Genomic DNA, 15,789 nt, shown 5'->3' with positions numbered 1-15,789 from the left:
CGTGAGAGGGGCTGTGTGTGAGGGGGCATCCCTCGGTGCGTGTGGGAGCGGGCGTGTCTGAGGGGTGGGTGTGTGTGTGGGGGGGTGTCTTTCACCCCCAGACACCGCTGAGGGAGGGAAGGGGGATGGCCCCCGTGGGCAGTGGGGGGGCTTTCACACCAGACGCAGCCACGTGTGGGGCTGTTCTGACATACCCCTGCCTAGACTTAAACTATTTAACTACCGGGTTTGAGGCTGTTGTGTAGTCACTGGGAAAACAGACACTCCTTACTGCATATTGGCTTCATTAAAACAGAGCAACTCAAGTCCTGCTGTGTTCCTTCCTCTCAGACTACAGGCCTGGTTTGTAGCCTGGGTCAGTTGGTCTCTACCCTGTAGATGTCTGCATTTGGATTAATGAAATGTGCACGTGGCATGGGGACATGATGGCGAACAAGATGGTGGAAAAGTAGGAGGATGTGATCTATAAACCAGGTGTGGAGTGACACTTGTAGGGAGCTAGGATCAAAAGAAAGGCTGTGGTTCGTCAGGCAGCAGGTACTTCTCACCTGGCTTTGTGTGAGTCCAAAGGAAGTCCAGAGTTCCAGCAGACAAGTCTGTTGACAGCTGCTACTTAGAAACCACATCTGGTTCAGTAAGTCCCTGAGATGAACTGGTCACAATCTGGAGGATCCCCTGGCTGCCTGCTTCTGGCCACTTCTGAACACTGAGCTCAATAAATACCAAGTTCAATGCCGTGCTGCTGCTTTGTAGACGGTCAGGACCAAGAGCTACCTAAACAACTAGCTAAACCATTGAGTTACCCCAAGGTACACACACACGGGGAAGAACTGGGAAAGCTCTTGAGACCGCTGCCTGCAGCCCAGGTGGGGGATGCTGTTTGGCCCATCATGTTTGGGGTTTTTTTTGTTGGAGAGTTAAAGAGCTGAAACACAGCAGCCAAAAAAATCCTCAACTGGGAGAGAGGCAAGAGAGAGTGGGATGCCTCCGTATCCCAATGCTGACAGGAAAGGGAAAGACTTCTTTGGTCAAAAGTTGCCAGACACTCATTTTGCAGATTACTTCTATCTTCTCTACAGAAAACACCTATAAAACCAGAAAACAAACTGGCAGAACATTTAGAATCTGAACGTGTTTCAAAGACTTGAAACCACCAAAATATGCAACAATTTATTTTGAGCTAAACTAGGCTATAAATAATGCTATGACATTAAATAAGACTCAGACAACTACAGAAACCTGTAACCTGCTTAGACAACTATACGCAGTAATTCACTTGAGCATCAGGTGCATGGTATTGCTGTTTTCACCCGTTAAGTTCCTGAATCGTGACTGTTTATGGCTTCGATATTGCAAGGAGAGATTTCTTCCTTGGAATGTCTTTCTTGGATCATCAGTGTTGCCTCTTAAGATGCCCAACCTCTGCTGAACTTCAAGGACGAATCAAACATAAAAGGTTAAGTGTTTGAGCTTTTGTCTGAGAAAATAACGTGCTTTTAACTGTAAAAGATGAAAATCTGTGATACAGCAGAAGTTAGGACCAAATAAATCAAATTCATATTTTACATTTTCTTTGTACATTTACCCTAATCTTTCCTGTCACAGGTTTGACTAGTTCAACAATCTCCATTCAGATTTAATAGTGTAGAGAGATTACTTATGTAAAAGTGTAACAAAAATAATAATTAAAAAAAAAAAAAAGGCCACAGAACAGTCCTTGGAGGAGGACTTAAGCTGGTAAGTACATAACAGAGAACTCAGAAGACAGTCTCGTGGAAAGGAGCAAAATGCTGCGGTGCGTTATGACAGAGGCACCTGCTGAGAGAAGGCTGTAGTTACACAATGAAATGATGGAGTTTAACGTTCAGCACTTTTTCTTTAGCCAGTAAATCTGTACTGTGCTTTCTGTAAGCATCAAGCTGCAGTGTGAGTTCGTCATACGCCTGTTTGTTGCTTTTCAGCTGTTGTTGGAGCTCTTGGACCTCCAGATGACCATCCGCCGCTGCTGCTGCCTCTTTCACAAGGGGTGTGCTGGCTCTCTGCCTGGCTTTTTCTGCTGTCTCCAGCTTCTTCTCCAGCTGCTGAATTTTCCGTTGCTTATCTTGCAGAGCTTTGCCCCTCTCCATGGCCAGGTTCAGTAGCTGCTCTTTCTCCTCATTTGCCTGCTCCAGCCTGGCCCGCAGCTCACTGCCCTGAGCCCTCCGCTGACTTTCTGCACACTCTACCTTTGCGACAGCTGGTGCTTCTGTAGGCATTGCAGCTGGGCTTGTAGCGAATCAGCTTCCCAGGCATAGGCACTTGCTTGCTGGCTGTGAGCTTCTAGCAGCTCCTTTTCTTGCTCCTGGGCTCTGTGACTCTCATAAGCACGTTTCTCCTCTAAGGAGTTTTAACTGTTTTGAGAGCTTTCTGGCCCAGGCAGCAAGCTGGAGTACTTCAGCTTCCTTCTGCCTAATGGACTGGGTGAGGAGCGCTTCGTTCTCCTGCCACAGGTGCTTATTCCCCTCCCACAGCTGCATATACTGTTTCTTGTGTTCATCCTTGAACTGGATCATTTTTTCATGGTTGTTGACCAGTTCCATGAAGCACCCCTCCAAATGCTGAATCCGTTGGCTCTGGGTTTTCATTTTCACAGCATCCTCTGCCCTCAGTTTCTCTGCCTCCATGCTGAGCTGCACCAGGCTTCTGCAGCATTCCTGTGCCTCATCTTTTTTCTTCAGTATACAGATAAGGCGATGCTGTTGTTCTGGGTGTGAATGCAGCAGAGCCTTCTCACTCTTCTCTTCAGGGCTCTCCCATTGTTCCTCCAGGCCTTTTGTCAGATCTTCCATGTCTTTGCCTGTCTCTGGATCACTTGTGGAGTTGGCCATCCCTGCCCCTCTCTCATCCTAAGCCACGGAGCCCCTGTTTCACACGAAGATGAGACAAAATTCTACAGTGACTGCTTCTTTTAGTAACATTCTGCATCATTAAACAGTACCCACTGGTTATGTGGCCAACACCACTGCAATAAGCTGGCGGAGTTTCTCTGTAAGTCCAGAGAAACTGGTGCAGCAGGGACAGGACCTCCCAAAACCCATGGCAGGCTGCAACCCACAGGTCCTGCAGCCCTCCTCACCTGCTTCGCCCTGCTTCAGCATCAGGCAGACTGAGGAGAAGGATGCCAGAGCTGATGATGCAAAAGCAAAGGACGTAGGCTTAGTATTTATGCAAGCCTATTCATTTGCTGATTACTAGCTTTACTAATTACTCCTTCTCAAAGCACTGTTGTATCTACAAGAACTACTATTATATTTAGGTAAAAAGCTTGTAAGTGATAAAGCTGCAAGTAATTCCTCAAGCAATCCTTTTCTTCTGCCTTTATTTTCTCCTACAGATCTGGTATTATAAGCGCTAATAAAACATGGAGGGTTACATCAAACTTCTAATTGATGTGTAAGATTTTAATAGTATATTGCTCATTAAAAATAACTGAATAGCCTTATCCTGTGCTTAAGAGATTTACGAACAAAATGAAAGATCTATGCAATGCTAGTAATTACTGAGTGCCCTGAGACTCAAAGATTTTGTGCCTGGAGAAATGGTTCATCATTTGAGTTTTGACACTGATTTGCTGTATTATTTTAGGCATGCAATTTTAAAAGTCTGGTTCCTCATGTAAAAATAAGGGAAGAATTATTGGTGCCTAATCATACGTCACACTACCCAGCATATGAAACATCAGCCTAAAACTGGTCTACGAGTTTTTCATTCAGATGCAGACCTGAGACTAGAGCACATGGAACAGCACGCTGGCAGTCAGGTTTTGTGAATTCCAGGGCCTTAACTGGAGGGAAAGATAGGATGTGGGAAGGAGCCAGCTTCAAGGAAGGATGAAAAATAACATACAGCACAACAGAATCAATGCCCAAGAAGCATGGACAGTTTCAGAGCTGCATAGTGGTGGCTGTCATTGGGCACTGCCTCCACCTCCACCATCCTGCACTCCCCAGCCACTGTTGCTACCTTGGATCCTGCCAAAGTATTTAGAAATCATGGAGGAAAGCAGGGAGGACTAAAAGGTTTAGGCCATCCAGTGCAAACACAATTAAGAGCAAGGTTTAAGAGGAGAAAAATGTTTTCTTACCAGGTGTTTTCTTTCCCCTGACCCTTTGTTGTCGCTCCTGCTGTGGGGTATTTGTCTCCATGGAGACAAGACTCTGAATCCAGTCCCCCCAGAGCTCAAGCCTTAACCCAGGCTGGCTGGAACTAGGCCAGCCCCAGGAGAGCAGCTGAAAGCGCTGGGAAGCAAACCAACCCTGCTGACCTCAAAAGTGCCCAGATTTGGTAAAGGGAAGAGGATTTCCACAAATCTAAGGAACTCCTCTCTCTCAGCTTGCACCTCAGAAATGCCAGAGGAGATCAGAATAGCAGGCTCTAACCTTCTCAAACACACTGAGGGCCCATGGTAAGTAAAGACACAGCCCTTGTCTTAAACAACTTGCAGCTTTGTTCAGCACTTAATGAAAAATCTGGCAGATAATATAGAGAAAGGAAAAACAAATACAGTTAGAAGAACAAAGTCAGTGCAGCTTCTGCTGACTCCACTGAAAAGGGATATGAAGCCAAGAGAGGCAAGCAGCGTGGGTAAAGGAAGCAAACGAGAAGGAAGGTGCTGCACCAGACCTTCCGAAATGGATGAAATCAAAGCGGTGCAGGCCGCTGTACCAACTCTGGTTTGCGGGCGTACTTGCAGAAATGGGAGGTTCTGAACACAGAGCATGAAAGGAGAGCTGGGACTTTGAAGCCTGGTTTATAGGAAGTAAAGATGGTGTAATTTGGAACACACACACACACGTGTACCAAAAAACCACCCCGTTCCAGGCTAAAGCAACGATGAGCTTGTAAAGTCAAGGGGAAAAAGGAAGAGGTGGCGAGAAAGAGGGAAAATTGTTGCATTTCTCCCATTTGTTCCTCCAAACAAGGATGGCTACACAGGAGTATGGCTACTTTGTCATGAAGGTGAACTGGAATTAAGAATCAAAGCATAGCTATTAATTTATCAGACTGCCCTTTAACGAGTAACTAACTATACACCTTTATAAAGTTTTGGTTATGGATGACTAAAACCTTTCCTTTTGACAGTACAGCAAACAAATCAGTTTCTTGGAACTTCGTGCTAATCAACTTCATAACCTTGCATTTCTCTGTCAGCATATTATCGATCCGGAACGTACTACTGTAGTTAGGAATGACTAGGAATTGGGTGGAAAGCTTTATTTATTATTTATTATGCAAACCACATTCAGAGGAACGCCAAAAAATGCCAATAATCTTTTCTAAAAAAGTAAACTTTGCATGACTTCAGTAACATATTTTCAATACAGAATTCCTGCTGGTTTACATGATCAGATGCAGCCATTACCTTCAAGCAACTTGTAATAAATCAACATAATATCCTTTAGCAGGAGGTGAAATTGTAATGTTTCTACTCTATAATTAAATGCTACAGTATGCATAGGGTAATCAAAGTACTATTTCCACTGATAAAGCACCTTGGTTTGTAATTTTGCCTTCTACTGAAGTTCATCTTACCAGGACAGCTTTGACTTTTCTTGTGCATGATGATAGTAAAACACTAAAAAGATCATAAACACAGCTGCTAAAGCTCTGCTGAAAATCTTTATGTTAAAGATTTATAGCTTTTTTGCATACTCCATGGGGCAGACTAACAATAACTTTAAAATATCTAGCATTGTGAAGTGCGCTACTATATTTTTCAAAGACACTGCTGTGACAGCCTCTGCTGACCTCCTGTAAATTCTGAAGCACAAGGAAGATTCACTTTTGTGTGTGTTGACAACTGTCCTTACCTGTTTACCTCTAGTAGTCTCAGTTTCTGCAAAAGCTGGAAAAAAGTTATTAAAAACTCAGGTGGAGCACTGAATTCTTGTACTAAAAGGGCCCATTTTTGTTACTTGGCTCAGTTTCTTGATTAATCTAGATGAGTACATAATACTGATGTGCCATTACCGAATCACATTAATTACAAGCGCAGCGCACAGTTTTGATCTATTAGTGTAGCAGTAAACAGTGTCTTTTGAGATAATGACAAAATGCAGTGTCTGTCTCTAGGATGGATTAATAATAGTGAGACAGAAGATGTTCTACTTGGCCAAAAGACAAGGAGATTGATGCTGTCACAAACCAAGCATTTCATTTTGACGGCAGTCAAGCTTAGCTATCAAAATTTCATACAGTATAGAACACAGATTACATGACACTTGCCTGCCAATCTAGATCCTCAAGACCCCAAGCCTTTGGCTGAAGTCCCAAAGCTGTTTTGACATAGCAATGTATTTGAGCAACAACAAAACCTTTAATCCTGTGACACTGTAGGCCATGTTCCCAGCAACCTATGTTTTCAGGTGAGTGTGAATGCATTTAGGCAGTGAATATAAATCAGCTAGGTGCCCTCCTCGCTTTTCCAGAATCCCCACCCTTTCAGGAGTGATGATATAAGAATACAGCAGCAAAGCAGCTGCTGTACCCTTTCAGTACAAGCACATTGTTCTGAAGTGCCGTATGCACATTGTTCCCTACTCATACAAGAATAATGTTTTGTATGTACCTAGCAAAGCGGGATCTGTAGCAGCTTCCAATCTCGTCCAAAACACCTGAAGCAGTAACGTATCAAGACTGACAACTACTTTTGGCATTTGTAAACTTTGCAGGCTGCCTGGTTCATGAGAGAGAAAGTGGGTTCCTTGGCAGGTTGAATAGCACCTTTCCTTTTTTCCATTCATAGTGTATAATCAACACCAAGCAGCATTTAAATTTTTGTGATTAAATTAAGAAATTGAGCTGGAGCTGTGAAGAGCCCCCTTCTCCTCTCTACTCTAACTGAAGGGCAAGATTTCACCGGCTTTTAGACCTACACAGTTGGAGCAAATAAATGTGTGTTTATTTTCAGAAATGTTTTCTGTCTGCATTTTGTTGTATTGCACGCTGAATTGCTAACATAAAACACTGGGTTTTAATAAACATTGAATTCCTATTTAGCTTTAATAGGCTGCTTTTATTTTAAAAAAGCAATACAGTTTGTATTTTATGTGTTTACCTTTCCTTAGTAGCATGCATTTCTACACGTTACAGATTCAAGTTCTATTCCCTAAGTCTGCAAAGCTGTCTAAACCAAGACCACCATGACCCCAACATTCTCCTAATGGTGGTGCTGAAGCACAGATAAATTATGGTTTTTTGGGAAAAAAAACCCAACCAACCAAAACCACAAACAACCAAAAGCCTAGCTAACAGACAGAGGTACAGACGAGTACTTTACAGACTAAATACCCAACTTACTTGTCATCACTAAAATTGTCAGGTTTAGATCCTTTAGAGTAGCATTTGAGTAAAAAAAGTTTCACCTCTGTGTCTTCACCATTGAAGAGACAGGATTGTCTACTAGCAAGACAATTAACACATATATAAGCAAACTTTTTTATAGCACATCGGAATGAACAGTCCTCTGCAGCTTGCAGAATAGGATATTGACAGTACCACTTCATATAATGCTTCTTTCATAATAGAAGCGACTTTAGTATCCTAGAAATGTACAACTACAAAAAAAGGAACTTTAAAAAAAATAATTCTTCATGCTCATATGCCTCACTGGAGAGATTTGATTTGGCATCATGAGTATACAAACACATGCTAATGCAACCTGTTGCTATCATATTAATGACTTAATGAACAATCCTAGAAGTGTACAGAAAAAGTTGACTTGCTGTTCCCCACCCTCCACCCCCACCCCCCGCTGGTGATTTAGATTTAAGGGATCAGCCACACTTTAGTTAGGCAACGCAAGCATCCAGGTATCACAGCCACTTCTACCACTGAATTCTGTAAGTACCTTCTTTCCTGAAGTAATTTTCAGTGAATAAGAAACAAAAGAATCCTTTAAATTTACATAATAACCTGAAGGCAGAAGTTTAATTAGAAATAGAAAGTGACATTTGACAGCACAAAACCAGAACAGCAACAGAGCACAGACTGTCAAAAAAGCTACTGTGTTCCTCTTCCAGGTTTCACCCCCACACCTCTAATTATTTTTTTTTTTTGACACTAGCAATTAAAAAGCCACCTTATTTTGTCAATTTTGCAACCATTAGCATCCTGAGAGGTAGTATATCTTCTACCCATGTGTTGGGAGAGTTCATCATCTTCTCCCATAAGGCAGTTTCATCTGAAGTAGAATCCATCCAGTCTACTGTAGTTCCATAGCTTTTGCCTAGAAAAATGTCAGGTTTAAGAGAAACATTACTTACTGTGCTGCAGAGTTGAGAGCAGACAATCTAATTTGCCTGTCTTCTAAAACATTTTCATCTCCTCAGGTAGCTGACCCTAGTACTTTGAAGATCCAGTTCTACATTTTTTCACTTGAACATTTCTGTCAAATACAATTAATGACAGTTTCACATAGAAACTTCATCATCTTTCTCCTGGCTTTTTTTTTTTTTTTTCCATTGTTATCCTTAGTCTTTTTGTCACAATCCCAAGGAGAGGAATGTATGGGCAATGAACATCTGAAAGCTTTTAAGAATAAAACAGGACACTGACTTTGTACTGAAATACAACCTCGGGTACTCAAATTCAAATTGAGATTTACTATCCTAATTTGTATTTTAGGTTATTCTGGTGAACCGTGCAAGAAATTAATTTGGGACAAGTAATTTTTCCTTAGATTTGCTTGAAAAGACTCCAAACACATCTTCCCCTCAGGCCCTCAGGGGACAACGAAAGGGAAAGCATACAATTCTTCCACCTGCACATCTTATACTACCCTTATCCTAAATACTTGTTTGCACTTTTAAGTTTTCCTATCCAATGTCTTCAAATCTTATAATGCATTCCTGATCCATCCTTTAAGCTCCCCAACCCTGTCTTTCTACCACATACAAACTTACGCATGCAATAAGTAGGTAAGATGTTATCAACATTTTGGGTGCAGGAATAGCATATTCTTGTACTTCAAACAGTACCAGATACAATGTATGGCCAGACAAAAGTTTATTTCTAATATCCTAACCCTCACAACACTACTATTTACATTTCTTCTGTGCTGAAGAATAGGTAAGTTACTGAATGAAACGCTTTAGTAAATAAGTAACTGAAAGGCTGTTCAGTGATCTTTACAAAAAGAAAAGAAATAGAAAAGGAAAAAAGGAAATACTGTATTTTGTAAATTAAGGATTATTGTGTTAATATTCCAGTACCTGTTCCAAGGCCTATCCTGAGACCTCCCAGAAAGTGGTTGGCTAGTTTGTTGTGATCCCAGACTGTGAGCTCTACACAGGCTTCTTTCAAATCTTCCGGCCTAAAGCCATCGTAGACCATGGTGTGGTTGAATATTGGGTTTGTCGTTTTTGTCACTGTTCTTGTTTTCTGTCGACTTTTTCTGCTAGTATCTGGAAGAATGGTACTTCAAAAAGAAAGTGGTGTCAGTTTGCACTTGCACAGCATGGCCTGCATTAAACATACTGAATAGACAAAAACTACTGATTAACACTGTTCTTTGCATGTTAGAATATGGCTGAGGATAAGATGCTTTATCGTGAAGTCAAAGGTCATATTCTCAGTCCCTTCCAAGAAACACCGGCAGCGTGTACCCACCCTTGAGCTTCAGAGGGTGGAAGGGAAGGCAAAGTCAGGTGGGGAAGAGGCACAATGAGTTTATTTGCTGTATGATCAGTAATGGCGCTGAAACCCTTTTGTTGCTGACACAGATTTCCCAACCATCTTGTTATTTTTGTCTCTTTACATTTTAAATCTGTATGTGGAAAGGAAGGAGAATAAAATACAACTGTGCTGCCTTCTGTCTCCTCCCATGATTTGCTAAGCTAAACCATACTCTTGCACAAACACGCTTTGTTTAAATGCAAATAAAAGCAGGCACAATTTTGACTAGCCCTTCCACCAAGCAACTGAGCAGACAAGATAAAAAGAGCAGTGATTACACTGGAAGTCCTCCCTGTGGAAATTTTAGCTGGTGATATATACTTAGCATCTTGAAGCTGTAAGCCCTGCAGGACAATTTACATTACAATAAAGGAGAATCAGAACACAATTAGGTGTTTTTTTATTTGAAAGTAGAAAAAAAAATGAAGATAAGATTAGAAAGCACAACAGTAGCGTTATTAGGCCACCATGTTTGGTGACTTCAGTTCTTACCACTTAATAAAAGAGTTGAGCCTGTTGCCTCTCAGAAGGGGAAGGTCATGGCATTCCTTCACCCAGATGTGGACCTCACCAGTAGATAGACACTTCTTTCCTGTAGAAATAAAACAAAACATCTGCCTAAGCCTTGTAGATCCCTTTTAAAGGTAACTACTATGATGTAGCAGTTCCTGCCCATCTCTAGAGATGGTACTCAGACTAGACTCTCATTATCTCACATCTTCATTCAACATTCCTCTCTAGAAGCTGCAGTCTTCATCCCATCAAAGTACTGCAAGATCACCTCATGTCTGTATTCCTACCGTGACATTTGTTCTGTTACAAGTAAACAAATACGCACTACTGGTCTTCTCTTTCCAAGCCTCCTAGATAAAGAGATCAGCTTGTCTTCAGTCTATGTGATGATAGTATTTATCGCCACTTGTACTTTCAAGTAAGCGCCTTTGTGCTCTTAATGTATTTAATTCTTATTGACTGACTGGCTGGATTAAAGACCTGACCTGGCTTCACTCTCAGATCAGCCAGTTACCAATTGCCAGACAAGATTAAACCAAACAGATCTATAATAAGATATAATTATTCTATAAATTGCTGCATTCTAAATACTTATTGCCATTTTCTACTTCTAATATTGCTTGAATTTAGTTTGTTGTCATTGTTTATTTAGCAGATTACAGCACCTGCCTGCTGATTTAGAGTCTCTAAATTTATTAGTGCGAAAACAGAATTTTGTTACACATACGGACTGCATTACAAATCTAAAATTTTAACAGTGAGGTGATTTCTTCTGTAGTAAGATCAAAAGCAACAAAAAGTCCTAAAGTGATCTTTGGATCCTAAACTGAATTCATGACCAGGGTGACGTAATCCTCTAGGGGAAAAAAAAAAAAAGTTTTACTTTTTTGTTAAAACAAGATGTCTGAATTGGGTGAAAAACATCAAACAGCTTTAAAAAAAACACCAAAAGAAACCCACCAAAAATAGAACAAAAACCTCAAAGGCCTGACAAGCCCAAAGAAGCAATGCATACCTCCAACAGGGTGTGGGACATACTGGAGGGCTAGTTTCATCTCCCCTCTGTTTTCTAGTTTAAAAGCCATTGTTGAAGTCTGAAATTAAAAAAAAAAAAAAACACCACACACAACAAAATCAAAACAAAAAAAACCAAAACTCAAACCTTGCAGTTCACGCACAGACTTTACTATACAAAATTTTCCACTAGAACAAGCTTGACTTTCACATGAGGCAACTTTTTTCTCTTGTTTCCTTAGCCATTAATCTTCCCTCTGTTTACAGGACATGAGAGATTTTAGGGCATGTTTAACCACTTCACAGTGCCTCAAATACACAGCTCTTCCACTAAAACAAAAAACAAGACCAGGAGAGGCCAAAAGGCTTTGAGGGTGCATCTTTTCCACTGTTACGCACTTATTTAACACTAGAACATGTGCTCTTTCAGTCAGGACACTACTTCTTTGTGCAACAGAAAGTGTGCTTTTATAAAACAAATTTCTGTAGGAATGATTTGTCTCATTTAATGCAATCTAAAAATCAACTTCAAAACCAATTATCTTTCAGAAAGGCACAAGAATATGTCACTTCTTCATAAAGAGTCATGGACCACCTGTAGATGGAACACGACAACTGTTATCCTGGTTACATTTCCCTACCCAGAGCAGTTTTAAAATGAAACTACAGTGCTAAAGACTACCATGACATTCCTGTTTTTTTCTACAACTTATTAAACTTTGGATTAGTTAATTTTGGAATGAATTAATGAAGTAAATCCAAGGGGAAGGAAAAAAAAAAAAAGAAAAGGAGCAAAACAACAAAAGAAACCAGAACTTCTGGCAGTGGCTTAGCTAAAAGTTTAGATGTTGGCTGAAACTCGGTAACAAACAAGAGGCACACAGACATGGAAGTCATTCTTGCATCTGATGTTAAAATGTTGCTGCACTTGCTCCCTATTCTCAGGAACTTTACTACATATTCAGGGAAGAATTGCCTTCAAGTATCTGTTTGCAGCAACATGATTTAAGTGAAAAATACCTTGAAATTCCTATTATTTAGACTATGAGAAGTTTTTCCTACTGTAATAGCTACCTACACTAGACTAGCAGAAACCTTAGAACTGTATGTTCCATTTACCAGTAAAGAGGTATTTATGATTATAACAACACAAAAACCACAGAGCACACAAGATCCGGCCTATATAAATAATGACTTGGTTTTGCACTTACACAGTGGAAAACACAAAATAGCTAACCCAGCCTTATTAACCTACCCTTGGCTTGAGTGGAAACCAGTTGATCTGCTTGTTGGATTTATCATTCCAGTCCCAAGTTCCTAAATCCAGCTCCACTTCACCAAGGAAGCTATTCCTCCCAAACGTATCATTGTGCCAGACAGAGATATTAAGACTTTGGTTCTTTAGAAGATCCTTCTCAATTTTATACTGCCAGGAGGAAGAAACAAAAAAAGAATAATTAAAACAAGCTGGACTTTTATCAGTGCTGTGTCTGAAAGTGACAGGGTTAGGAAAAACACATCTGGCTTCATACAACCATAACTGCTCACTTCATTTCAGAACAAAACTCTCTTCATCCTTTACTCTACTTCCAGCATCTTAAACTCATAATTAGCGTATGTTTGTTTGCAAGAAGCATACAACAGCGAGTGTTCTCAATGCTGTATCCAGAGTACACTGTAGAGTTAACCTATCAATGGAAGGACATAGGTACTTCTAGAGCAATACATCTCATCTTAGATGCTCTCAAAAGAGATGTTAGACCTGTGCCTAAAAGTTCAGGTTCCTCATACTTCATGCATGCAGTATTTCATATCCAGTAACAGTTTGATAAATACCCGCAGTATTTCATTATAGACTGGATTAAAGGTTTTCTTTTTGACAGAGGTCTTCCGTTTGCCCAGCTTGTATTTCTCTGGAAGCAGGTACGTCTTTACATACCTAAAATTTAGACAGGCTTGTTAGAGGAGCAGAAACACAATCCTTTCCAACTTCCCCTTCTAAAATACACAAGTGTTTGCTTATAAAGTAGAAGAAATGCACTTAACTAGCCATTATGTTGTTCAGCTTGTTATGATTAAGAAATGGAACAACAGTGGTGAAATATAACAACAGTTTCTGAAGTAGGGCATTAACATCCTTCTACCTGGGGGAAGTCTGTTGAAATACCTCTTCAACACATAAAAATACAGAATATTTAATTATTTAATTGAATTTTTTAAATTATTATTTATATCTTTAATTAATATAGTATGCTTACATATCATATTTATAGGCTCTAATCCTATTGAAGACTAAAGCATGATTTACCATCTGGAAAGCTGAATTTTAAAAGAGAATTTTGTGTTCTTAAAAGTTTGAGCTTCCCATGTTAATACATGTACCAATTTATAGTGGCAATTCTGTATTCAGTTCAGAGTGGAAAACCACGTAAAGACTGTTCATTTATTTATTGGGTTGTTTACTCCAACAAGTTATAGCAATTTTTCCAATCTCTTTTCTTTTTCATGTTATAAGAAAAGCTTCCATTAGGAAATAAAATATATTCTCTGTACTTACGGGTCTGAACGCTGTCGCTTAACATCTGCCATTGCCAAGTCTTTACACTGGCAAATAAAAATGTGGAGCTCATTCAGCTGTTCTACATAATCAATAGCAAACTGAATGTTCCCCTTCACATCAACGTTGCCAAAGTCTGCACTATAGATGCTCATTAGGCTTCCGCTCACCTGTATCATAGAAGAGGAGTAAAAATTTCCAGGCTTTGCATTTCATCAGATACTTCAAGATTAGAGGAGAATTTATACTCAGAATTCAGACAGCAAAGAAATCAACTGTGTCCCTTTAGATGTAATAATGAAACGTAATGGACGCTTTTATACAAGCTTCTCAGGAAGCAGATTGGAAGTTGTTTATAAATCAAAGGTGTTAGGCCAAGTTTTACACCAAAAAAATTTGAAAGTGCATCGCATTGAGACAGAGGAAACAAAGTGATAGGATGCTGCCAATCTGGAGATTGCCTGTGATCAGATACTTGAAATATCTCTTCAGCTGATCTTCCTTGCAGAAAGCAGAGCCTAAGAGTTTAAGACAGGCCTTCTGCAAATACTGACAAAAAGATTAGTGACAAAGCCTAAATGGCTTAATTATATACCTAAATAAAACACTGAAAATTAAACACTACATATAAGAAAGAGAAGGATGTAAAATTTTTTTTAATGTATCATTCCCCAAAATACTACTTTTCCCCATAAAGTCCACAAGCTAATGACTTGATTAGCTAGTTCACCGACTTCATTATGCATCCCACATACCAATACTCTCTCTTGCTTTCACTTATTTCTTTCCCCTTTCTCCTTTTTGAAATGTTTGTTCTATGTAAATTGTTCCTCACTTTCAGCTACAAACGTACGCTCTTAGGGTAAAAGCCTCTCTTTGTTCAGTGTTTATTGAGTACGCTGCACAGTGGAGTCCCAAACAGGCTCCTATATATTACTAGACAACAAAAAAGTAAAACTGATTTTACTTATTTGTTTCAGGCAATTCCATGCAAGGGTTCACGTAACAGAGGGAAGGATGGACATGGAGATGCGAAGGGAAGAAAGATAAGAGGAATAAGAAGGGATGCAAAACAACACTGAAGAGATTAGCAAAAGCAAAGTGCCGTTAAAACAAGGCTTTGGTTTACATACAGAGGATAAGGAGGCCATGCCAGAAGAGCCACTAAGATTGGTTAGAGAGCTGGGACTCTTCTTGATTCTGCCAAAGGAATAACTGCTTTCTGATGTTGTATCTGTCTCTCTGTCATCGCTCTACAAAAACATCACAGAAAGAAAGTCTGTGTAGGCTCTAGTCACAAGGAACATTAAAAAAAAGAAACAAACAGAATTTTAATGCAGACAGACTCAGTGAAAACCTGAATTTTAATCCCTTTGTAGTGCAACATGAGTAATTAATATTTCTCAAATTAGGTCATGTGCTTAAAAAAAAGTTGAAACGGAATTTTTCCGATGGAAAGCCTACACTGAAATTTTTTTCAAGCAATAATGCAACCAGGTTTGTTTTTTGGTTTTAAATCTCAAATAGGAATGAAGAAGTACAAAGTTAACTTTATTGGTACAATTAAACTCAACTTCCCTACTTCACTATCACACACATAAACTTATGCAAGTGATCATGCTCAGGTTTCTTACCAGTCCCTTTCTGTTACACAGCAAATACTATCAGTTCTGTGCCCTCTGTCTTGAGGGCAGCTAGGTGGAGGGTAACATGCACAGTAGAACAGCACTGGATATAGTGAATGGCTTTTGCAAAAAGCCTTTCTTGCAAGAGGGCAAGCTTTCCATCAGGGAACTGCAGTTTTGGTTTACTTGGTCATTATCAGGTTACGTGCTTACAACCCTGTTCTGTCTCAATGCTATCATGGTGCTAAAGTATCAATGCTTTACTTCCCTTGTGTGCTTTGGCATCTTCCTATGCAAGCTGTTACAGAAAGCATCATCCCCCTGTTGTATTTCACCTGTGAATAATTTACAAGACTTCCCCCCTCC

General features: G+C 40.0%; 2 protein-coding genes across 2 annotated transcripts in view; both read right to left on the bottom strand.

Moving 5' to 3' along the window:
• Positions 1 to 119: 119 nt before the first annotated feature.
• Positions 120 to 7,138, bottom strand: CCDC89 (coiled-coil domain containing 89). Its single transcript, XM_040584086.1, is given in 3 exon segments — positions 120 to 2,236; positions 2,239 to 2,383; positions 2,385 to 7,138. Coding segments are annotated over 3 exon segments (1,029 nt in total). The 5' UTR covers positions 2,868 to 7,138; the 3' UTR covers positions 120 to 1,835.
• An 802-nt stretch (positions 7,139 to 7,940) lies between these two features.
• The window catches only part of SYTL2 (synaptotagmin like 2), a 62,271-nt gene continuing 54,422 nt past the window's right edge, over positions 7,941 to 15,789 (bottom strand). Inside the window, exons 13-20 of the mRNA XM_040584087.1 lie at positions 14,932 to 15,051; positions 13,799 to 13,968; positions 13,078 to 13,180; positions 12,497 to 12,667; positions 11,243 to 11,321; positions 10,207 to 10,306; positions 9,252 to 9,457; positions 7,941 to 8,266 (exon numbers count right to left, since the gene is read on the bottom strand). Of these exons, the coding sequence (XP_040440021.1) occupies positions 8,121 to 8,266; positions 9,252 to 9,457; positions 10,207 to 10,306; positions 11,243 to 11,321; positions 12,497 to 12,667; positions 13,078 to 13,180; positions 13,799 to 13,968; positions 14,932 to 15,051 (1,095 nt within the window). The 3' untranslated portion in view covers positions 7,941 to 8,120. The remainder of the gene's footprint in view (positions 8,267 to 9,251; positions 9,458 to 10,206; positions 10,307 to 11,242; positions 11,322 to 12,496; positions 12,668 to 13,077; positions 13,181 to 13,798; positions 13,969 to 14,931; positions 15,052 to 15,789) is intronic.

Source organism: Falco naumanni, chromosome 2 (genome assembly GCF_017639655.2).
Source record: "Falco naumanni isolate bFalNau1 chromosome 2, bFalNau1.pat, whole genome shotgun sequence".
NCBI lineage: Eukaryota > Metazoa > Chordata > Aves > Falconiformes > Falconidae > Falco > Falco naumanni.
The sequence above is the reverse complement of the archived record's forward strand: the minus strand, read 5'-3'. Positions and strand labels throughout refer to the sequence as shown.